The sequence below is a fragment of the Elephas maximus genome, chromosome 25 (genome assembly GCF_024166365.1).
Source record: "Elephas maximus indicus isolate mEleMax1 chromosome 25, mEleMax1 primary haplotype, whole genome shotgun sequence".
NCBI classification, from domain to species: domain Eukaryota; kingdom Metazoa; phylum Chordata; class Mammalia; order Proboscidea; family Elephantidae; genus Elephas; species Elephas maximus.
In genome coordinates, this window is record NC_064843.1 from 37,789,426 (window position 1) to 37,814,690 (window position 25,265).

The 25,265-nt window shown below is 47.6% G+C and overlaps 1 protein-coding gene across 1 annotated transcript; it reads right to left on the bottom strand.

Moving 5' to 3' along the window:
* Window positions 1–22,634: 22,634 nt before the first annotated feature.
* On the bottom strand, window positions 22,635–23,854 carry ID1 (inhibitor of DNA binding 1). The gene is made up of 2 exons (XM_049869798.1): window positions 23,338–23,854; window positions 22,635–23,093 (listed from the first exon to the last, which is right to left on the bottom strand). The coding sequence occupies exons 1-2, from the start codon at window positions 23,758–23,760 to the stop codon at window positions 23,052–23,054; spliced, it is 465 nt and encodes a 154-aa protein (XP_049725755.1). The 5' UTR covers window positions 23,761–23,854; the 3' UTR covers window positions 22,635–23,051.
* Between the last annotated feature and the right edge of the window lie 1,411 nt (window positions 23,855–25,265).

A 25,265-nucleotide genomic window follows, 5' to 3' on the forward strand; every position in this document is an offset into this window, starting at 1 on the left:
AGGTCAGCAGTCGAATCCGCTAGGCGCTCCTTGGAAGCTCTATTGCGCTGATCTACTCTGTCCAAAAAACTTTTTTTTCTTTACTCTGTCCTATAGGGTCGCTATGAGTCGGAATCGACTCGACGGCAGTGGGTTTTTTGGTTTTGGTTTGGGACTCACATGTAAGAGCGGGGCCAGGGGTCAGCAAGGAAACCGAGGCACCAACGTGGGGGGACCCACGTGTCTGTTGGTTAGCCTACTGTGGGGCCTTGCTGTTGCTGTGATGCTTGAAGCTATGCCACCAGTATTCAAATACCAGCAGGGTCACCCATGGCAGACAGGTTTCAGCTGAGTTCCAGACTAAGACAGACTAGAAAGTAGGACCTGAGAGTCTACTTCTGAAAAGAATTAGCCAGTGAAAACCTTATGAATAGCAGCGGAACATTGTCTGACATAGTGCCAGAAGATGAGCCATCAGCCTGGAAGGCACTAAAAAGACAACTAGGGAAGAGCTGCCTTCTCAAAGTAAAATCGACCTTAACGATGTGGATGGAGTCAAGCTTTTGGGATCTTCATTTACTGATGTGGCACAACTCCAAATAAGAAGAAATAGCTACAAACATCCACTAATAATCGGAACATGGAATGTATGAAGTATTAATCTAGGAAAATTGGAAATTGTCAAAAATGAAATGGAAAGAGGAGGCAGGACCAAGATGGTGGAGAAGTCAGGCACTTCTGGTGGTCCCTCTTACAACAAAGACCCAAAAAAACAAGTGAATCCATTATATATGACAAGCTAGGAGCCCTGAACATCAAAGGTAAAGTTGAGGAATCAGAAGGGGTGGCAGGGGCAGGGAGAGACGGTTCAGAAGCAGTAAGGAGTTGCCTGACCTGACCTGGCAGGAACTGGCACCCTGCCGCTCAGATCGGGGTTCAGTGAGGCAAGCAGTGGCACTCTGGACGTGTTTTCCACGTCAGGAGAGATCCAGCAGCACAGTCTGCTCCGGTCTAACCTACTGCGGATCAAAAAACACCCCATTTAGAAAGAACTTCTCTCCTTGCTCCCTCCAGGCTCTGCACGGGTCCCTGGCCAACTTCAGTGATTGCTGATTGCCACCTCCCCTGCTCAGGAAGTAGGGCCCATCAGGTGCCCTGAGCCATTCTCCTGTCCTGGGACAGGAAACAAATTAACAAACAGGAAAAAAATAATCTGCCAACTCCCCTAAGACAGGAACTCAGGGTAGGTACAGGTCCTTTGCCTAGGCACAGGCAAAAAGAGTCTGCAGACTTTGAATGCCTTTCACCCCTACATAGACCTGTGTGGGCCCATTTCTATAGCATAGGCCCTCATTAGCATAGTACCACAGGGTATATACCTGAAGCCTAACTTCACCGTATCAGTTATACAGTGGGGTGGCAAGCTTGTGACATTTGATACCGCTCTGCTGATTAAGCAGGGTCCTCGCCTTACCACATCAGGGGCCTGAGGACTGGTGGCTCCACCCACACTACCTAGCCACCTGTAACAGGGGTCCAAGAATAAGTGGTGCCTCCAGTCCTTACAACCGACAGCACTGGGTGCCCATAGTCCAGCTGCAAAACCCACCCACCTATCCACTCTAGGGAACAGGGACATGCTTTCCTTCCAGACACTCAGAGGCAGCCGTTTGCCCCCGCCTTGCTCAGCACGTGACCCCCTACTGCAGCCAGATACCTGTGCCTACTCCAATCACCCCTGCCCATCTAGGACTGTAGGTAAGAGCCTGCACCCCACACTTGGTGATCGACTATCTGGACACCTGATTTGTATCCATACCAGAAAATAATCAGACCCCTGGGCTCACATACCTAGTAACAAATCTAACCACCTGGTGACAGGACATTAGAACTTCAAACTAGCTCAAATGAGCAGCCTATTTGGGCATGTCAAGACAAAACAAAACAAGAAGCTAGGACACACAAGCAAACATAAAATAAATATAATAATTTATTGACGGCTCAGAGACAAAAGTCAATATCTAATCACATAATGAGGCAGACCATGATGGCCTCAGTAAGCTCCCAAAACAAAGGACCAAGAAATCTTCCAAAGAAAGAGAATTTCCTGGAATTACCAGAGGCAGAATACAAAAGATTAATATACAGAACTCTTCAAGAGATCAGGAAGGAGATCAGGCAAAATGTAGATCAAGCCAAGGAACACAGAGACAAAGCACTAGAGGAGCTTAAGCAGATTATAGAAGAGCACAATGACAAATTTAACAGGTTGCCAGAATCCATAGAGGGACAGCAAACAGAAATCCAGGAGATTAACAATAAAATTTCAGAATTAGACTACTCCATAGAAAGTCATAGGAGCAGAGTTGAGGCAATGGAAGCCAGAATTAGTGAGACTGAAGATAAAAATGAAATGGAATGCATAAACATCAATATCCTAGGAATTAGTAAGCTGAAATGGACTGGTATTGGCCATTTTGAATCAGACAATCATATGGTCTTGCTATGCCAGGAATGACAACTTGAACAGGAATGGTGTTGCATTCAGCATCAAAAAGAACATTTCAAGATCTATCCTGAAGTACAATGATGTCAGTGATAGGATAATATCCATATGCCCACAAGGAAGATCAGTTAGTACAACAGTTATTCAAATTTATGCACCAACCACTAAAGGCAAAGATGAAGAAATCGAAGATGTTTACCAACTTCTGAAGCCTGAAATTGATAGAACATGCAATCAAGATGCATTGGTAATTAACGGTGACTGGAATCAAAAGATGGAAACAAAGAAGAAGGATCAGCAGTTGGGAAATATGGCCTTGGTGATAGAATTGATGCCAGAGACTGCATGACAGAATTTTACAAGACCAAAGATTTCTTCATTGCAAATACCTTTTTTCACCAACATAAATGTCAACTATACATGTGGATCTCACCAGATGTAATACACAGGAATCAAATTGACTACACATGTGGAAAGAGATGATGGAAAAGCTCAATATCATCAGTGAGAACAAGGCCAGGCCATCGATTCCTCATATGCAAGTTCAAGTTGAAATCGAAGAAGTCTATGAGAGCCAAAGTATGACCTTGAGTGTATCCCACCTGAATTTAGAGACCATCTCAAGAATAGATTTGACTCGTTGAACGCTGATGACTGAAAACCAGACGAGTTGTGGAATGACATCAAGGACATGATATATGAAGAAAACAAGAGGTTATTAAAAAGAAAGAAAAGAGCAAAATGGATGTCAGAAGAGACTCTGAAACTTGCTCTTGAACATCAAGTAGCTAAAGCAAAAGGAAGAAATGATGAAGTAAAAGAGCTGAAGGAAAGATTTCAAAGGGCAGCTCGAGAAGACAAAGTATTATAAGGACATGTGCAAAAGACCTGGAGATAGAAAACCAAAAGGGAAGAACACAAGCAGCATTTCTCAAGCTAAAAGAACTTAAAAAAAAAAAAAAATTCAAGCCTTGAGTTGCAATGCTATGGGGAAAATATTAAATAACACAGGAACTATCAAAAGAAGATGGAAGGAATACACAGAGTCACTATACTAAAAAGAATCGGTCGAAGTTCAACCATTTCAGGACGTAGCATATCATCAGGAACCAACTGTACTGAAGGAAGAAGTCCAAGCTGCACAGAAGGCGCTGGCAAAACAAGGCTCCAGGAACTGACAGAACACCAGCTGAAATGTTTCAACCGTGCTGGAGGTGCTCACTCACCTATGCCAAGAAATATGGAAGACAGCTACCTGGCCAACCGACTGGAAGACATCCATATTTATGCCTATTCCCAAGAAAGGTGATCCAACCGAATGTGGAAATTATAGAACAATATCATTAATATCACATGCAAGTAAAATTTGCTGAAGATCATTCAAAAGTGGCTGCAGCAGTATATTGACAGGGAATTGCCAAAAATTCAAGCTAGATTCAGAAGAGGACGTGGCGTAAGGGATATCATTGCTGATAGCAGACTGGTGTTGACTGAAAGCAGAGAATAGCAGAAAGATGTTTACCTGTTTTATTCACTGTACAAAGGCTTTTGACTATGTAGATCATAACAAATTATGGATAACATTGTGAATAATGAGAATTCTAGAACATTTAATTGTGCTCGTGAGGAACCTGTACATAGATCAAGAGGCAGTCATTTGAACAGAACAAGGGGATACTGCATGGTTTACAATCAGGAAAGGTGTGCATCAGGGTTGTATCCTTTCACCATGCCTATTCAAACTGTATACTGAGCAAATAATCCAAGAGGCTGGACTATATGAAGAAGAACAGGGCATCAGGATTGGAGGAAGGCTCATTAACAACCTGCAATATGCAGATGACACAACCTTGCTTGCTGAAAGTGAAGACGACTTGAAGCACTGATGAAGATCAAAGACCACAGCCTTCAGTATGGATTACACCTCTCAACATAAAGAAAACACAAACCCTCACAACTGGACCAATAAGCAGAATCATGATAAATGGAGAAAAGACTGAAGTTGTAAAGGATTTCATTTTACTTGGATCCACAATCAACACCCATGGAAGCAGCAGTCAAGAAATCAAAAGACGCATTGCATTGGGGAAATCTGCTGCAAAAGACCTCTTTAAAGTGTTGAAAAGCAAAGCTCTTACCTTGAAGACTAAGGTGCGCCTGACCCAAGCCATGGTGTTTTCAGTCACCTCTTATACGTGCAAAAACTGGACGATGAATAAGGAAGACCGAAGAAGAATCGATGCCTTTGAATTGTGCTGTTGGCGAAGAGTATTGAATATACCATGCACAGCCAAAAAAATGAACAAGCCTGTCTTTTAAGAAGTGCAGCCAGAATGCTCCTTAGAGGCAAGGATGGCGAGACTGCGTCTCACATACTTTGGACATGTTGTCAGGAGGGATCAGTCCCTAGAGAAGAACATCATGCTTGGTAAAGGAGAGGGCCATCGAAAAAGAGAAAGATCCTCAATGAGATTGACACAGTGGCTGCAACAATGGGTTCAAGCATTACAATGATTGTGAGAATGGCCCAGGACAGGCATTATTTCCTACTGTTGTTCATAGGGTTGCTATGAGTAGGAACTGGCTTGAGGACACCTAACAACAAGATAGTGGGGCCAGCTGGGTGGGAGCGTGCTGGTGAACAGAGCGGGTGTGGTCTGGGCAGGAGGGTGAGGCCTACCCCGCTCACCAGCAGGAATGCAGGCTCTGCCAACCCTGCGGGGGCGCAGTGATTAAGGAGCATTGAGGCTTGCAGGGCGACAGGCAGCGTCAGCCTGAGGGTGCCTGGGCAGGCTCAGGAAAACACGTACAAAGACCCGCGGCTACAGAGGCGAGTCTGGGAAGAGCCTCTGCTACAGTGGCCTGGCCAGCCAGGTCAAAACCAGGGCTGTCCCAGGGCTGCCAAGGTGACCCGCTAGTATCGAGTTGCCCCGCCTCGACCCGCCAGGAAGACAGATCTCGCAGTGCGACCAGGGGTGGGTGGATACCGGTGGCTGAATTTCACTGGGCTCGGACAGGGCAGGTGGCTTGGCAGATGGAAACCTCCTTCGGACCCGCCTGATCTCTCTGCACCTCTCCCCTACCTCCTCAGGGCAGACACCAGGGGAAGGGGGGCGCTGAGAGAGGGTCAGGAGGTGGCGGCCCGGGCAGCGACCGCAACCCGTCCCTCGCCTCCGACACGAAGTCTCCAAGCTGCGGAAATTCAGCTGGAAGAATTCCTTGGGGAGCTGATACCGACGGCTTACGGACACACCACCTTTGGGGCCGGCCTCTCTGGATGTCTTTCACTACCCTCTAGGCCCGCCCCTGAGACGTCAATCCTCTCGTCCCACCCTCAGGCGGCCTCTCATTCCTGCTCCGGCCGCCAGGTTTATCACTCCTGTTACGTCAATTGTGAGGATGACGCAGGACCCGGCAGTGTTTCATTCTGTTGTACACAGGGTCGCTATAAGTCGGAACCCACTCGAGGGCATCTAACAACAACAACAACGTCACGCCCGTCCCTGCGTCTCCTCCCTCCTTCCCTGGCCTCGAGCTGCCGCCCATCTCTCCCCGCCCCTCTGTCGTCACTCTGTCCCTCGCTGCCGGGCCCCACCTGGTAGTCCGGCTTTCAGCCATTTCCCACCCCCACCCCTTCTCTGTCCGCTTTCTTTCCTCTGGCCCCACCCAGCACGTCCTACCTTCCTAGCTCGGCCCTATCCCTGGCCTAGCCCTCACCCTAAAAGGCTCCTTCCCAGCCGCTCTAGCTGCGACCCGCCCTAGGCCGGTCCGGAGCTCGGGCACCGGCTTCACAAGTCTCAGTGAGCCCACGCCTGGGCCCCGACCACGCTCTTTCGATCATCTCTGGTCCCACCCCTGGAGGGTGACCGCCTGTCCCCGCCCAGCCCTACCCTCACTGACGCTCATCCCGGGCTCCAGCCCCGCCACCTGGCGCCAGCCGCGCCCCACTCTGTCAGTCGCTCAAGCCCGCCCCCACAGGGCACACCTGCCTTTCCCTAGATCCTCCTCGCCTTCACAGGTCACGCTCACGCCTCACTTTCCTCGCCTCATCCTCGGGATCACCTGAGCCTGACCTCCACAGTCACACTCACTTTTCTGAATACGCCCCTTCCACCATGTCTGTCTCCTGGCCCTACCCCTCGGGTTCTGCACCCCCATCTTTGTTAGCCTCCATAAACCAGACATTTGCCGCTGGTGCTGGTCCTGCCGGCCACACCTCCCGTTCCCCCAGGCTGCACTCCTCCAGCCTCACGGGTCCGAGTTTCGCCGCTGCCGGGTTAGTCACAACAGCCCGGTCCCTCCCTACGGTCACTCCTCTACTGCCCACCCGGCCACGGCCCCGCCCCGCCTGCTGGGTATGGTATTGGTCAGAACTTGCTAAGGTGGAATCCCCGGGCCTGGGTCCTCAGGCATCGCCTCCTTGGTCAGTAATAATCGTAATCCCTTCCCGGGGATTCATCTGGGCAAATATGCACAAATGCCATGCAAGGCTCTCGCTCCCACCCTCCGCAGCTAATATCAGAGGCGGTAGAGCTTGGTCCCCAGGAGACCCAGGTCCGGTATTCTAGTCCCAGCTCCACCCTCGGCTGGTTTCAATCCCTCACTCATTCTTTCCCCCCAAAAGACTCTTTTCTCCGTCCCTGTAATGCGAGTCACATCCAGACCCTGCTTAGAGGTTGTGAGGTATGATGGTCTGAGATGGAACGAGTCTATGGCATGGGGTGGGCATCACCCTGAGGTCCAGCTTAATGCTCTGCTCTGACCAGCTGCCTTCACCAGGAAATAGACCAACTGGCAATGGGGCTGAGACGGTGGGATTTTGAGGGTGCAAGGCCCAAATCAGTCCTGGGGCAGGCACCGCTCCCTTCAGACTCTTCTCTGGCGCTCCACTCTAGCTTGAAATGGTCTACAGTTTTTGTTCAAGGTCTTCCAGGGCCTTCTGCACCTGCAGGCCCAACTGGGGCACCCAGGGCAAGGTGTAAGGATCACGACCCCTCCTCCATCCCAGCTGAGCCTCCAGACCTGGGCTCCTCTCTTTGGCCACAGACACTCTAGGACACAACTGGGGTGAGTATGGGGAAATGGCTCCCCAATGTGGCCCACATCCTGCCCTGTGTGGGGATAGCCTCATGGTCTCCTTGAGCCCTCACTGGCTCCCACTGCCCTCCACACATTGAAACACACGCCACTCTTGCCCATAGCAAGGCCTTTGTAACTGCTTTTCCCTCTGCTGGAACACTTTTCTCTCAAGGGAAAGACTCATTTACTCCCACTCACCTGTTTCCATGTGAGAAGATTTACCAGAGCAACACACCTGGTCTTTCACTCCAAGACCTAATCTACGCTCTACAAACAACTAGCAGTAAGTGTGGCTAACTGTATTCTCAAAGACAACCTCAACATTATCTCCCATTTTACATGCTTATTGTACAATGTGGTCTTGACACTCCTCCCATTAAGTAGTGGGATCTAAGTTCCCATTCCTTGAACCTGGGTGTGCCTTTGTGACAGCCTTAAACAGTAGAATATGTTTTACTAATAAGCGATTTTGATTGGAATTGCATTGAATTTATAGATCAATTTGGGAACAACTGACAATATTGAGTCTTCTAATCCATGAACGTGGTATACCTCTCTATTTATGTAGGTATTCTTTGATTTCTTTCATCAGCATTCTATAGTTTTCAGGATAATTATCCTGCAAATATTTTGTTAAAGTTACACCTAACTATTTAATTTTTGTTGGTGCTATTGTAAATGATATGTTTTAAAATTTCAATTTCTGATTGTTTATTGCTATTACATATAAGGAAATCCTGGTGGGGAAGTGGTTAAAAGCTACTGCTGCTAATAAAAGGTCAGCAGTTTGAATCCGACAGGCACTCCTTAGAAACTCTATGGGGCAGTTCTACTTTGTCCTGTAGGGTCGCTATGAGTTGGAACTGACTTGATGGCAAAGGGTTTGGTTTTTTGGGTTTTTTGTATTATACATAAAATGCAACTGATTATTTTGTATATTGACCTTGTATCCTATGACCCTGCTAAATCCATTCATTATTTCTAGGATTTTTCTTTGTAAATTATTTGGGATTTTCTACATAGACTATCATGTTATCTGTGAATACAATTTTTTTTTTTTCCAAATCTAAATTCCTTTATTATTATTTTACCCTTATTTCCCTGGGTAAAATCTCCAGTACACTGTTGAATAGCAGTGGTGAGAACAGTCATCCTTGCCTTGTTTCTGAGCTTACAGGAAAAATCTTTAGTCTTTCACCATTAAGTATTATGCCAGCTGTAGGTCTTTTTTTTTTTTTTTTTAAATAATATGTACTGTGTTTTCAGTAAACCTTTACACAGCAAATTAAATTCCCATTTAACAATTTCGACACAAGTTGTTCAGTGACACTAGTTACGTTTTTCACAATGTGTCAGCATTCTCTTTAATTGCTTCTGGTTGTTCCTTTTCCAGAACTCTAGTTTCCCTGCCAGAGAAACCCTAGTGGTGTAGTGGTTAAGTGCTATGGCTGCTAACCGAAAAGTTGGCAGTTCAAATCCACCAAGCACTCCTTGGAAACTCTATGGGGGCAGTTCTACTCTGTCCTATAGGGTTGCTACAAGTCAGAAGCGACTGGATGGCAACGGGCTTGGGTTTTTTTTTTTTTTTTTGGTTTAGTTTTCCTGCCCTCTTAAAAAATTTTTTTTTTTTATCTTCTTATCTTTGTTTTAGAGTAATTGTTGACCTTTTGGTCTCATATAGTTGTTTTTTTTTTAAGAATATACACAGCAAAGCATACACCAATTCAACAGTTTCTATATGTACAATTCAGTCATATTGATTACATTCTTTGAGTTGTGCAATCATTCTCACCCTCCTTTTCTGAGTTGTTGCTCCCCCTTAACATAAATTCACTGCCTGTTAAGGTTCCTATCTAATCTTTCCAAGTGTCAATTTGACCCCATATTGATAGTTCCAAAAACAGCATAATGCTCAAAGCAGACATTTCTTACTAGTTAAGCTAAATTACTGTTTGGTTTTAAGAAGACTTCAGGGAATATTTTTGGTTTGAGGTTTAAGGATTATCTCAAGGCAATAGTTTCAAGGGTCCATCCAAACTTCATGGCTCCAGGAGGTCTGAAGTCCATGAGAATTTGAAATGCTGTTCTGCATCTTACCCCTTTTAATAGGAATTTGTCTATGGAATCTTTGATCAGAATGTTCAGTAGTGGTAGCCAGGCACCATCCAGGTCTTCTGGTCTCATAGCAAAAGAGACAGTTACTCATGGACAAAATAAGCCCCACATTCCATTTCCTCCTCCTACTCCTGACTCTCCTGCCTCTGTTGCTCCAGGAGAAGAGACGAATTGTGATTTGGATGGCCATTTGCAAGGTTTTAAGACCCCAGGAACTACACAACAAACTAGGAGGTACAACAGAAGCACTAACCACTTTATTAGGCCAATTAACTGGGATGTCCCATGAAACCATGACCCCAAACCTCCAATTTAAGGAGCCAAACCCCATGAGGTGTTTGGTTGTACATAAGCAGCCTCAGCAGCTACTCTTTTTTTTTTTTTTTTTGTAAATATGTCTATCATACAACTTTTACCAATTCAATTTTGTACAGATATACAATATTAACAGCACTTACAATAAGCAGCTCTGCAACCCTACCATTAATCAGTGTGATTTTTCATCACCATAAACCAAAGCTCACTACTTCATAAGCAATAATCCCCCTTTCTCCCTCTCTCCCACTCCTGGTAATATAGATTTTTTTTTTTAATGGAGCACCATACTCAGAGATACTATCCTTTGTTTTGTGTTCCAATCTGTTATTTCACTAAAAGATGACATCAAGGGATAGTTTTGGTTCAAGTTTTTTTTTTTTTTAATTAATTTTTATTGTGCTTTAAGTGAAAGTTTACAAATCAGGAGAGTCTCTCATACAAAAATTTACATACACCTTGCTATACATTCCTAATTGCCCCCCCACAATGAGACAGCACAGCTCTTCCCTCCACTCTCTCTCCTCATGTCCATTCAGGTAGCATCTAGCCCCCTCTGCCCTCTCATCTCCCCTCCAGACAGGAGATGCCAACATAGTCTCATGTGTCTACTTGATCCAAGAAGCTCATTCTTCACCAGTATCATTTTCCATCCCATATTCCAGTCTAATCCCTGTCTGAAGAGTTGGCTTTGGGAATGGTTCCTGTCTCAGGCTAACCGAAGGTCTGGGGACCATAACCTCTGGGGTCCTTCCAGTCCCAGTCTGACCATTAAGTCTCATCTTTTTTTTTTTTTTTTTAATTTTTATTGTGCTTTAAGTGAAAGCTTACAAATCAAGTCAGTCTCTCACACAAAAACCCATATACACCTTGCTACACACGCCCAATTTCTCTCCCCCTAATGAGACAGCCTGCTCTTTCCCTCCACTCTCTCTTTTCGTGTCTATTTTGCCAGCTTCTAACCTCCCCCCACCCTCTCATCTCCCCTCCAGGCAGGAGATACCAACATAGCCTCAAGTGTCCACCTGATCCAAGAAGCTCACTCCTCACCAGCATCCCTCTCCAATCCATTGCCCAGTCCAATCCATGTCTGAAGAGTTGGCTTCAGGAATGCTTCCTGTCCTGGGCCAACAGAAGGTCTGGGGGCCATGACCACCGGGGTCCTTCTAGTCTCAGTCAGACCATTAAGTTTGGTCTTATGAGAATTTGGGGTCTGCATCCCACTGATCTTTGGCTCCCTCTGTTGTGTTCCCTGTCAGGGCAGTCATCGGTTGTAGCCAGGCACCATCTAGTTCTGGTCTCAGGGTGATGTATTCTCTGGTTCATGTGGCCCTTTCTGTCTCTTGGGCTTGTAATTGCCTTGTGTCCTTGGCGTTCTTCATTCTCCTTTGATCCAGGTGGGTTGAAGGTCTCGTCTTTTTACAAGAATTTGGGGTCTGCATTCCCCTGCTCTCCTGCTCCCTTGGCGGTTCTCCATTGTGTTCCCTGTCAGGGCAGTCATCGGTTGTGGTCGGGCACCATCCAGTTCTTCTGGTCTCAGGCCGATGTAGTCTCTGGTTTATGTAGTCCTTTCTGTCTCTTAGGCTCATAATTACCTTGTGTCTTTGGTGTTCATTCTTCCTTGCTCCAGGTGGGTTGAGACCAATTGATGAATCTTAGATGGCCACTTGCTAGCGTTTAAGACCCCAGACACCACTCTCCAAAGTGGGATGCAGAATGTTTTCTTAATAGATTTTATTATGCCAATTGACTTAGATGTCCCCTGAATCAGTTCAAGGTTTAAAGAGTATCTCTGGGCCATAGTCTCAGGGAGTCCTCAAGTCTCAACTAGTCCCGTAAGTCTGGACTTTTTAAGAATTTGAGTTTTATTCTGTGTTTTTCTCCCACTGTATCAGCATCCCTGATCAGAACAGTTGGTAGTGGTAGCCAGGTACCATATAGTTCTTGCGGTGTCAAGGTAGATGAGGCCATCGCTCGTGAAGGCTATTAGCCCTGCAGACTAGTTTCTTCTTTGAGATTTTGGTTTCCTTCTTTCTCTTTTGCTCCTAACAAGTAGAGACTAATAGTTGTATCTTAGACCAGCTGTATATTTTCGTAGATGCCATTTATTAGGTTAAGGAAGTTTCTTTCTGTTCTTAGTTTACTAAGAGGTTTTTGTTTTTTTTTTTAATATAAATGGATATGGAATTTTGTCAAATGATTTGCCTGCTTATAATGAGATCATCACATGGTTTTCCTACTTTAGTCTATGTGATGAATTACACTGATTGATTTTTGAATGTTGAATCAGCCTTGCATCTCTGGAATTTACCTCACTTGGTAGTGGTTATTCTTTTCTACATTACTAGATTCAATTTGCTTTTATTTTATTGAGAGGTTTTTCGGACTTGGTCTATGTTTTTCAGGAATATTTGTCCATGGTTTTCTTTTTTCCTAATGTCTTTTTCTGGTTTGTATATCAGGGTAATGCTGGCCTCATAAAATGAACTGGAAAGTGTTCCCTTCTATACTATTTTCTGGAAGAGGTTGTGTAGAATTGGAATTCTTTCTTAAATATTTGGTAGAATTTGGTAGTGAGACTGTCCTGGAGTTTTCTTTCTCAGAAGGTTTTAAACTAGGAATTCACTTCTTTAATATATATAGGACTATCCAGATTATCTATTTCTTCTTGGATGAGTTTTGGTAGTTTGTATATTTCAAGGAATTGGTTTATTTAATCTAAGTTGTCTAATTTGTGGGTACAGAGTTGCTAGTAGGATTCCATTATTACCTTTGTAATGATTATAGGGGCAATAGTTACGTACCCACTTTCATCCCTGATATTGGTAATTTGTGTCTTCTCCTTTTTTCCTCGATCAATCTGACTAGAGATTTATCAATTTTATTGATTTTTTCCAAAAAACCAACTTTTGGTTTCATTTAATTTCTTTCTATTGTTTTTTTGTTTTCAATATCACTGATTTCTGTTCTTTATTCTTTCTTTCTACTTGCCTTGGCTTAATTCGCTCTTCCTTTTCAAGTTTCTAAAGGTGGAAGCTTGTATTGTTGATTTGAGACCTTTATTATTTTCTAATATAAGCATTTAAAGCTATAAAACTTTCTCTTAGCTCTCTTTTAGCTGCATTTCACAAATTTTCATATATTGTACATTAATTTTCATTCAGTTCAAAGTATTTTCTAACTTATCTTGAGACTTCTCTGATCCATGGGTTATTTAGAAGTGTATTGTTTAGTTTACAAATATTTGGGGATTTTCCAGCTATCTTTCAGTTCTTGATTTCTAGTTTAATGCAGTTGTGATCAGAGAACACACTTTGTATGATTTAAATTTGTAAACATTTGTTAGGGACTTTTTTATGGCCCAGAATGTGGTCTGTCTTGGTGATCTTCCCATGTCAACTGTACATTTTCTGATTGCCTTAGGTTAAAGCCAGAAGATAAAGGAAAAAACTTACCAGGAAACTCACCACTGCTCTACTGGTTGTTCTTCAAGTTTGGACTTCCCATCTCAATCTGCTTGCTATCATTTATGTCTCACAGTCCTTAAATAGTTGCTTTTTGTTACTTGTTGAGAGTTTTTAGTTGTAATCACTGGGATAGGCTACAGCAGCCTTACTCTAGCTTGGCTCTCAGTATCTTTTTTTTTTTTTTTATAATTTTAGATTTACAAAAGAGTTGCAAAAATAGTACAGTGTTCCTGTATGCCCTTCACCCAGCTTCCTCTTTTGTTAACATCTTACATAAAGATGGAACACTTATCAAAACTAGGAAATTAACCTTGGCACATCATTATTAACTGAAGTACAGATGTTATATGGATTTCATCAGTTTTCCCACTAATATCCTTTTCCTATTCTGGGATCCAATCCAGGATCCCACATTACATTTACTTGTCACGTCTCCTTAATCTTCTCAGTCTGTAGCAGTTCCTCAGCCTTTCCTTGTTTCCCATGACTCTGACACTTTTGAAGAGCACCAGTCAGTTATTTTGTGGAATGTCTGTCAATTTGGGTTTGTCTGAGGGTTTCTTGTGATCAGATCGAGGTTATTGGGGAAAATATCAGAGAAGTGAGGTCGTGCCTTTCTCAGTGCATCCTATCAGGGGTACCTGATGTCAGTGTGTGTGACTAGTGGTGTTAACCCCGATCACTTGTCTAAGGTGGTATCTGCTGACTTTCGCCTCCGTAAGCTTCCTATTTTACCCTTTGTAGTTATTAAATATTTTGAGGGAGATACTTTGAAAGTATGAAAATATTCTGTTCCTGCTTAAAGTTTAACCCACTTATTTTAGCATCCATTTCAAAAAAAAGAAAAGAAAACCAAACCTATTGCCATTGAGTTGATTCTGATTCACAGTGACCCTGAAGGACAGAGTAGAACTGCTCCATAGGGTTTCCAAGGAGCGGGCTGGTGGATTCGAACCGCTGATCTTTTGGTTTGCTGCCATATCTCTTAACCACTGCACCACCAGGGCAGTGCTTAATAGATTATAGTTATAAGGATGATGATGACCGTGAATTGGATCCCAGAAGAGCACTTGTCAGCCATGTACCCTGGAACTAATTATTTTCTCTTGGAGCCTCACATTTATTGTTCATAAAATGGGGTAATTATATGTCTGCCCTCACTGGGTTATGAAGGTTTTGAAATGAGATGCTGGCAGCAAAACACCCAGCTCATAGTAGGTGTCTTGGGATGGAGCTGTCACGTTACAGGACTGAATTGTGGGATAGAGGACTCTGTGTGCAGGGTGGGAAGTGGCAAGATGTGGCAAGGCAGTGCTCTGAGAGTGCTGGGTAGGAGTAGTCTTAGAGGAATACCTGCAATTGTCTGCCATCAAGAAGCTGGGGGAGGGGTTGTCCCTGGGTTCAGGAAGGGTGTCTAGAAAAATTTTCAAAGTGGCCCAGCTTTCTGGAAGAGATGACTTCAGATAACGCAGCCTTAGAAGACATCATCGGAAGGAACTTGGGGAAAGTGTGGTGGCTGGAACTCAGAAGGGAGGTCATGCAGTTAGGGGCTTACTAGAGGGGCCCTGATGCCGTGGTAGGCTTTGGTGACCACAGCCATGCTTCCAGGCCTGGAGACTGGGCTACCAGGGCATGGCAGGGGGCCTGGATGCCCCTTTTCCTAATGCAAAGGTGTCTGCAGGATTATTCCAGAAACCCTGCCTGGCTGGGTGAAAGGAGCAGGACCCTAGAGTGTGGTGCACGTACATCTATTCTTTCACTCTCTCACTGATTCAGCAAATATTTACTGAATCTCTGCATCAGGCTCTGTGCTAGGCAGTGGGGATATAGGAGAGAACAAAGCAGCTCATGGAGCCCCCAGTCCAGTGAAAGGAGACACAAGAAACAAGTAACCAAATAAACAGGATTGTTCTGGCTATATATTATTACCTAACAACCCCAAAACTTAGTGGGTTAAAACAACAGCCATTTTATTATATCTAATGGATTCTATGGGTCAGGAATCCAGGCAGGGCTTGGTTGGGCAATTCTTCCGCTCTCTGTGGCATCAACTGGGGTCACTCAGTGGGACTGAGCTGGCCAATGGGTGGGTCTTCATTCACATGTGGATGAGAGAAAGGCTGAGCTCGGCTGGAACTGTCAGCCAGAGCGCCTACACATGGCTTTTCCAGCATGGTGGTCTCAGGGTTGTCAGGTACGTTTCATGGTGGCTGCTTCCCCCAGAGCAAGCACCCCAAGAAAACCAGGCAGAGGCTGTATGACCTAGCTTTGGAAGTCACGTAGCCTCACTTGTGCCATCATCTGTTGGTCAGAGTAGTCACAAAAACCCACTCAGTTTCATAAGGAGGGGACACTGACCAATCTTTTGATGGCAGGAGTGTCAAAGAATTTGTGGCCATTTAAAAAAACTGTCACAAGGATAATAAGCTGTTGTAAGTACAACAGGTTCAGAAATGCTAAGAAACTCACCAAAGAACAATTACAAATGTGAATGGTGCTGAGGAGGAGATAAAAAACACATTGAAAGAGAGTGAATGGAGATGGGATAGTCAGATAAGACCTCGGAGGAGGTGACATTTGGCTGAAACCTAATGAAAAGGAGATTTGTGGGGTGTTGAGTTTCATGCAGCAGACACAGCACATGCAAAGGCCCCCAGTCAGGATGACTTGCTAATCCTCAAAATGGGAAGGAAGTATGTTCTCATTCCCCACCCCCAAAATCACCTCCTGGGCTATGACCTTAGCCTAGGAGGCCAGGGCTGAGGGACTATGGGCAAGTCATTTAACCTTTCTGGGCTTCCCTTTTTTTATCTTTACAACCAGAAGGTTGGGTTAAGTGGTATCTAAGGGACCTCCCAAGGAGCCCTGGTGGTACAATGGTTAAGCGCTTGGCTGCTAACTGAAAGGCCGGCAATTTGAACTCACTGGCCGCTCCATGGGAGAAAGATGTGGCAATCTGCTCCTGTAAAGATTATAAAAAAAATACAGACTAGGAAATTCTACGGGGCAGTTCTACTCTGTCATATAGGGTGGTTATGAGTCAGAATTGACTTAACAACATACAACAACGGCAACAACAAGGGATCTCCCAGTCAAACCCTCCTGCTAAATTTTAGAAGCCTCTAGTCCAACCCTGGTAGCATAGTGGTTAAGAGCTACGGCTGCTAACCAAAAGGTAGGCAGTTTGAATCCACCAGGTGCTCCTTGGAAACCATATGGGTCAGTTCCACTCTGTCGTATAGGGTTGCTATGAGTCGGAATCGACTCGACGGCGAAGGTTAAGTCCGACTTAGTAAAAAAAAAATTTTTCTAAATTTTATTTAGTTTATTGTTGTTGAGAATATACACAGCAAAACATACACCAATGCAACAGTTTCCACATGTACAATTTGGTGACATTGATTACATTCGTCGAGTTGTGCAACCATTCTCACCCTCCTTTTCTGAGTTGTTCCTCCTTCACTAAATAAACTCACTGACCTCTAAGGCTCCTATGTAATCTTTTAAGTTGTTGTTGTTGTCAATTTGATCCATATAGATAGTTCTTAAAAGAGCATAATGCTGAACGCAGACATTTTTTACTAGTTAGGCTAAACTATTTGGTTTTAAGATGACTTCAGGGGACATTTTTGCTTTAAGGTTTAAAGATGATCTCAGAGCAACAGTTTCAGGGGTTCAACCACTCTCCCTGGCTCCAGAATGTCTAGAGTCCATGAGAAATTGAAATTCTGTATTTTTCCCCTTTTGATCAGGATTCGGAATCTTTGATCAAAACGTTCAGTAATGGTAGGCAGGCACCATCCAGTTCTTCTGGTCTCATGGCAAAGGAGGCAGCTGTTCATGGAGGCAGTTAGCCACACATTCCATATCCTCCTTTTAGTCCTGACCTTTCTTTCTCTCTTGCTCGAGGTGGAGAGACCAACTATGCCTTGGACAGCTGCTTGGAAGCTTTAAAGACAGGGCCATGTTTCTCGCCAGCGCTAGAGCAGTTCCGGCTCTCCCCGGAAGAGGGCGCCAGTGACCAGAGGAAGGCCGGGGCCAGCACCGTCCGCAAGTGCTGGTGTATGAGGGTGCTCAACTGCCCTGCAGCTCTCCGGTCCACCCAGCTCTTCCCTGCCGCTAGCAGATCCCTGGGCCTTGAGCAAAAGAAAGAAACAGCACCCCAGCATCCCTAGACATAACTCTTCTCTGCCTCCTGTAGCAGTGCCTTTAAGCTGGGACCCTCCACATCCCCTCTGTGTATTCTGGAGTGAATCCAGGTTTTGTGAGGCCTCTAAGTAAAAAGCTTTCGCAAATTTTACAAAAACATATGATTATATGAACACATTGCTAGGGCCCTTTCCAGAGGAGGAGCCTTGAAACTTAAGTTTCAGGATAGGTCGACCTCAGGTTATAATATGCATATTTACGTATTTACTGCCTGTCTTCTTCTATTAGAATGTAAGCTCCAATAGGGCATGGATTTTTATATGAATTGTTATCTCCTGCAGCCCTGACTCCTGCACATAGTGGGAGCTTTATAACTATGTGTTGAGTGAGCTCATTGGGGCTGGTACAGCTTACCAGGTAGAGATGACGGTGGTCTGGCCTGGGGCTGGAGTGGATGGATTCAGGGTAATATCACTGAGTCCTCAACCCATTTTAAAGCTGGAGGTGCCGAGGGGTCAGGGCGGTGAAGCAAGCAGCCCAATTAGAACCTGGGTCTGCCTCCCTCGCTCCCCCTTGGCCTGCAGTTGCCTCCTTCCCCCCACTCCCCTTGCACAAGGGCCTGACGCAACCCTGCACCGGCCTGGGGCGCCCCTCTCCGGGGCAGCGCCAGGAAGGAGGCTTTGCAGGAGGCGATTTTGCAAGAGTGGGGCAGGAAGCGCCAGCTGGGCGGTTCCCGGAAAGATAAGGGCGCCCCCACCCCCGACGCTCCTCCTGGCCTTCAGATTTCCCCTTCCCTTCCCTTTCCCGGACAGCGGTGCCCGGACCCCGGTCCCAGCCTCGCCCAGCCCCGAGCGTGACTCACCTCCTTTCGCTCCTGGCAGCCAGGCTGGGATCTGAGGCACCGCCTGTCGCTGGGGCCTGCCACTGAGAAGCCACGCTGTAGGGGACCTCGGGTAGTGGGGGTGGGGGGCGTCTGGCGGGCAGCTTCTGAGGCTCAATAAAAGTGGCTGGCGTGAAAAAGGCACCTAGAGCTCCCAGAAGGCCAAGTGGGGGGTGCCCCAGCAGCACCCTCTATCAAACCAACTTTGAGGTCTGAGGTGACAAATTGGCTGGTCTAAGGGAGGGTGTGTGTGTGTGTTTGAAGCATCCTTGGCCCTTGGAGTGGGGGGCTCCAGAAATCTGCTCCTGGTGACTCCTGAGACCCCAGAGCAGAATCAGATCTTTCCACAGAGTTTGGTCCCCATCTGGTTCAAGACCTCTGCCTAGCTGTGTGACCATCCTCTCAGAAACAGGGTCTGGCCAAGGACCTCTTAGTGTAGAGAGCCTGGGCTATTTTCATCTTTTCAGATTCTAACCACACCAATCTCTTTGCCATCAAGTCAATTCCAGCTCATAGGAACCCTATAGGACAAAGAACTGCCCCATAGGGTTTCCAAGGCTGTAATCTTTAAAGAAGCAGACTACCACATGTGTCTTCCATGGAGTGGCCAGTATGTTCAAACCCATGACCTTTCAATTAGCAGTCGAGCACTTAATCACTGCGCCATGAGGGCTCCTTTTAAAAAATTCTAGTTACATTTAAAATTAAGCAATGCCAGAATGTGGGTTACAAAAATCATGATATGTGTTGTTTTGCATTTATAGTTTATGCATATGTCTATGTACATATATATTCGTATGTATGTATAAATATAGACTAGACGGCTGCCTTCGAATTGACTCAGACTCATGGTGTCCTTATGTATGACAGAAGGAAATGCTTCCTGGTCCTACATCATCCTCACAATTACATGTTCCAGTCCATCGTTGGGACTGTTGTGCAGTCCATCTCACTGAGGGTTTCTACCACTTCGATGGTCCTCTACTTCACCAAATGTGATGTTTTCCTCTAATAAGTGATCCCTCCAGATGACATGTCCAAAGCAAGCAAGCTGGACAGTGTCCTGTTGTGGTCCATTAGGTTTTTAATGGTTAATTTTCGGAAGTAGGTCACAAGGCCTTCTTAATCTGTTTTAGTCTGGAAGCTCCAGTGAAACCTGTCCACCATGGGTGACCCTGCTGGTAAATATCTGAGGTATGATTTCAGTTGGAGATAAGGTGAAAGACTACATTGAACACTCTCTGGGAACATGAGACCCCTTATAAGCCTGGTTTTTGATAAGCTGAGTCTATGTCCCAGTATGGCCTTGGATGGGTCACCTCACCTCTTTGATGCCTCCCTTTTCTCATCTGATAAGTGGGAATAGCAATGGGCCCACCCTCCTTAAAGGGCTGTTGAGACAATCACCTTAGTAAGGGCTCAAAATGTTTTACTAAATGTCTACTAGGAGCTACCCATGGTGCTAAGTTTTTTATGTACACCGGTTCAATTGATCCTTGAGGTGGAGGTTGACTTTATTCTGAAGCCCATGGTCGGTCAAGACTAAATTCAGAGACTGGGTTCTACCTGACTCCCTACTAAAATGTTAGCTTATTATTATTACATTATTAAAATGACATATAATAGCACCACCCCATAGGGTTGTGAGGATTAAATGAGTTGATAGAGCTTAGTACAGTGTCTAGCACATAAAAGCGCTATATAAATGTTCAATAAAATAAAAAATACGCAGGTGTCTGGCCCACAGCCCTGGAGAGGCAGAGTCCAGTCCTCAGGAAACTTGGTTCTGTTGTTTCTCTGGGTCTCGTGGCCCAGGCCCCGAGGCACCCTGTCCAGAAGGGGTTAAGGTCCTAAAGATTTCCCAAGCAGCGGTTGAAAGGAGCAGGGTTTTGTGACAGACACACACACACAAACACACACAGCCTCTTTCCTCCCTCCCTCGGCGCGTCCTGGAGCCTCTTGTGCAAGCGGCGAGCGCCCGCCCGTTCCCAGGCCCGGCTGCAGCTGCGGGCGGAGGGGCAGGGCGGGGGCGGCGCGCTGTTTGTCTAGCGCGGCGGTGCCAAAGGCGGCGGGTCCCAGACAGCGCGGCGCCTCCGTACACCTGGGGATGCTCAGGTTAAATAGCTCCGCATTCCTCGGGCCCAGCTGATGGAAAAGCTCCCAGGCCGCCGCCGTGCCGGCCTCCAGATGGGCTGGGTCCGGGCCAAAGGGGAAAAGAGGGAAACGTGGAATCCAGAGTGCAACCGAATGGCGTTGGGGAGGTGGCCCAGGCCCCTGCCGCAGCCCCTTCCTCCCCTGGAAAAAGGCCCTACAGTGGAGGAGTACACGCGGGGGGCACGCCCACGTCCCCGTCGTGGGCTTGCAGACCGGACCCACGCGTGGGGCGGGGTGCACACGTGTGCCTCCGAGAACACTCCAAGGACGCACAGACCACAATTAATAACAATAATAATAATTTGTAACTATCAAACATTTCCTGTTAGGCACTGTGCTAAGCGTTTCACTTACTTGGTAAAAAGATCCTATGAGGTTAATTGTATAAAACGGCGGGAGAGAGGAAGAGGAGAGGAGGCAGCACGGGATGTAGGTTACCTACAAATACTGCGTTCTTTGATAAAGTCCGTAAATTGCTTGGGAGGGTGGTGGTATCTGGCTTAATGTTAAAAAATTAGAGTTCAATAAATGATATTATTTTGATCATGGCCTCTTTAGCCTGTTTCATCTGTTGTCAAAAAAAAAAAAACGGGCATCAAAATCCTACCTTTAACCCCACAGGGATCCTTTGGGTAAAGGGTTGAGCCTAGAGTCAGGCTCATGGCGCTAGTTGCTATTTTATTTATTGACAAAATGTAATAATCCTTGCTCTCTGGAAAAAGTTCTTGGCTCTTGCCAGAACTCCGTTTCCTCGTGTAGTACAAGGAAATCGACGTGGCAGGGATAGTTGGTGTCCCCCCCGGGCCTAACATTTGCCGAGACTTGGTATTTCCAACTTTTGAGGAAGGCTTTGCCTGAACACAGCTGCCTCAGGCCTTCTGCCTCCTTCTTCTACCAGCAGAGGTCCAGAAGGGCCCATCTGCAGGACAATTACACACATGGAAACCCTCATGCGTGGGGTTCTGTGGCCCCCAGATGCACAAACCCATCTATGGAGCTAGACCCATTAGGAGATGCCCGCAGCGCGCATTTAGGCAGAACACACAAGCCCAAACAGCTAGAGGTTGTGCACTTACTGCAGAACACACGTGCTCACATTCACCCTTCTGCATACACTTCTATGAGTATCCTCATCCACAATCCCAGGGCTGTACACCAACAGATGACCCAGCCCCAGAGGGGTAACAACCAGTTCACTCACGTCACACAGGCCCAGACACTCAAATGCACACCCCCATGAGTATGCACGCACACACATGTCCAGGCAGATAGGCCCTTGTCAATAGGCCCTTGTCAATGACAACTTTTTCCTGCTGAGGGGCTGGGTATGGGACCAGCCCACCCCTCCTCAGAGCCCACACAGGAACCCCGGGTGAGGGGAGGGGGGGAGAAGAAGGTTGAGCAGCTGGCAGCCAGGCCAGGGTGAGGGGCTGAGCTGGACCCAGAGCAGGTGGCCCAGCAGCTGGGCCCAGTCTGGCCTTGCCAACTTGCTCATTCACTTGGACAAGCTGGGAACCCTAGGGCAGCCTGGGTAAGGCACCTCCTACTGGGGAATGTGACCCTGGGCAAGTCCCTTCTCCCTTGGGTCTTGTTTCCCCCATCTTGGCAAGATAGCAGGTGGTCCACTGACCTGGTTCTCCAACTTAAATGGCGTGTTGAGTACTCCCCAAAGCCACAGGGAGACTTGGCAGGCTAATTTGCATTTTAACAACCTCCCCAGGTGACCCAGATGGCCCAAGGACCACTTTGAGAAATTCTAGAGGATTTAATTTTATGACACTGGGGAGCAGGGAAATGGCCAGTTATACGGGAAAGAATAGACTTTAAAAGACACCGGAAACGCTCATTCAGGTCGCTAAAAAAAAAAAAAAAGTCCAGATGTGGCCCTCCCCATTTCCCTCCCAGACACCAGCGGCAAGGGGGGGTCAGCGGCCAGCCCCCTAGCCCAGGGCCCTCCCCACTCAATTCAAGAAGACAACACAACTTTGTTATCATCTAAAGTGTTTAATTAAAAAAACACCCCCCCACAGAACTATTGTAAAACAATATTCTCAGTCGGTGATCATTGTAATATACAATACAAGCAATAAATTTCCTCAGAAATCTGAGAAGCACCAAACGTGACCATTTTTTAAAATGTCTGCTTTTCAAAAAATAGAAACACACGGGGCGGGAAATTCCATCTCCCCAACGAGTTCCGAGTCTCTGGTGGTTGACAGGCACGGGGGAAAGTTAGCCTGCCCTCTCCGGTCCCCCAGCCCTGGGCCCGACCCAGCAAGCACCGGAGAGCCGCCGATCTCAACCTGGTCCTCCTCTCCAGCTCCGGCGAGGCGCTTAGCGGGGGGACCAGAGAGCACGTCCCCTCTCGCCCTCCGGGGCTGGGGGTCCGCCGCTCCGAGGCGGCGCTTCAGCGACACAAGATGCGATCGTCCGCTGGGACACAGGCAGCCTGCGTAAACGAGAGCGAAGAGGTGAGAAGGGCGGGTTCGAGGGGAAAAGGCTGCAACCGCCGCAGGTCCCTCCCCTTTCCCAGTTCCCGGGGAATCACGCTGTCTGTGCTCTCTTCGGGCACCCCTGCAGCCAGGTTCCCAACAGGAAGGGTGGTCACGGGGCAAGTCCCCGCTCCCTCTGCAGGCCTCGTTTCTCGGTCTCTAGGAGGGGGACGGTCTAGGGCTCCAACTCAGAAGCCTCACCTCGGCCGCCAGGGCGCTCATCTCGCCGTTGAGGGTGCTGAGCGGAGCCCGGGCGGGCAGACCCCGACTTCCGGGGACCCCGACGGCGGACTGCGAGTCCAGCTCCAGCTGCAGGTCCCAGATGTAGTCGATGACGTGCTGGAGGATCTCCACCTTGCTCACCTTGCGGTTCTGGGGCAGGGTGGGCACCAGCTCCTTGAGACGCGAGTAGCAGCCGTTCATGTCGTACAGCAGCACGTTCACCTGCTGCTCGTCCAGCAGGGCGGGGAGGCGCCCCCCAGCGCCGCCGGCGCAGCGCGAGATGGCCACGCTCTGTTCCGACAGGCAGCGAACCACCTCGCCCGCGCCGCCCGCTGCCTTGCCTGCTTTCAGGGCGCAGCTGGGGCCCGCGGCCGCCGAGGCGCTGCCACTGGCGACCTTCATGATCCTGGCGTTGGGCTACGGAGGCAGGGAGGGAGGGAGCGAGCGTGACAGGCTCCGAGCGCGCCGCAGGACGCCGTAGAACGCGAGGCTCCAGCCCCGCCGTCTGGTTTTTATAAAGACACCGCGGCCTCCGGAGGGGCGGGGCCCCGCGTTCAAAAGCAGCCAATGGGAGTCTGGGGGCGTGGCCCCGCGGGCGCTCCTGGGTCCCGCCTCCTGCCCAACGAGTGCACCCTGCGGTGCGCGTTAAAGGGACCCGAGTCCTAAGGCGCGAGCGAGTGGGGAGGGCAGGGCGGCTAATGGAGGCGAAGGCTGCCTTGGGCTCCTTGGGAAGGAGGCAAGACAGGTGAAACATATATTTCGGATAACGATAAAGATCTCAGGAACAATTTTTCCCGTGTTCATTTTTCTCACCTCTTCAACTCAGTTTTATAGATGAGGGAAACTGAGGCTCGGACGGAGAAGTTCGCTCAGCGAGCCCAACAGTAGAGCCCTAGCTTCTGAACCCTCTTGGAAGATTACCTCTCGGACCCTGATCTCCCGCAGATCCGGACCGAAGTTTAAAGTGCCCTCTGCTCCCCGGGGCTGGTCTCCCTTCCCAATTCCCAGAGAAAGTGGCTGCCTAAAGTTCCCCGGGCCAGGACGGCCTACCCAGGTGTTTCGAGGTGGGAGCAATTAATTCCGGAAAGTGTTCCTCCTGGGTTGGGACCCGGCTTCCAGGACCCGAACTAGATGGAAGATAGCGCTCAGTGGAGTGAGGCTCTACCTCCGGGATTCTACCTTGAATTTGCAGCCCCCTGCCAAAAATTCTCTCGATCTGCAGCAACTAATGATTTTTTATTTTTTTCTGTCTTTTTTGCCTGGGATTTTTTTTTTTTTTTTCCTCCAAAGACCTCAGAGCAGGGTCTCCCTCCCACGGCGCAGCAGCTGCAGAGCTCGAGGGCCCCCTCCCCCGTCCGGCTTTCCAGGGCCGGCCTGTATCAGCGTCTAAACAAGCGGCTCAGACCGTTAGACGCCAGGCCTGTGACGTCACCCATTCATAAAACCCGGACGGGCTGTCAGGCTGGCGCCGCGCGGGCGGTCGTCATGGAAACGGCAAACAGGCTCGCAAGTCCCCCCCACCCGGCCCTCCTCACCTGCGGACCCGGCCTACGGCCTGGGAATGTGCTGTTCGCGAGCGCGGCCGCCAGGCAGGGGCCACCTCACCTCCGCGCCCCACACCTGCGACTCTCCCCCACCCTGCCCCACAGCTTGGGCCGCTTGGCCAGTTTCTGCATAGCCCCTTCACGACTCCCCTTGGACCTGGTGTAAAGGGCCCAAGTAATATTCCAGCTCTGCTGCTGGGTAAACTTAGGTGAGTCGTGGACCCTCTCTGAACCCAAAGATCTGCTACCTGATTTTTAGATAATAATACTCATAAATGCGACAATTTCTTGAGTGCGAAACATTTGCCTTTATCATCTCCTGTAATCAGTCCTTCCCACAAGTCTAGCTGTTTGGTCTCCTTA

What these genes read in the sequence shown, in the direction of transcription:
- ID1 (XM_049869798.1), bottom strand. Translation starts at nt 23,760, where the DNA reads ATGAAGGTCGCCAGTGGCAGCGCCTCGGCGGCCGCGGGCCCCAGCTGC. An exon ending in TGAGCGCCCTGGCGGCCGAG is followed by an intron (nt 23,094 to 23,337) that starts GTGAGGCTTCTG and finishes TCGTTTACGCAG; the next exon opens with GCTGCCTGTGTCCCAGCGGA.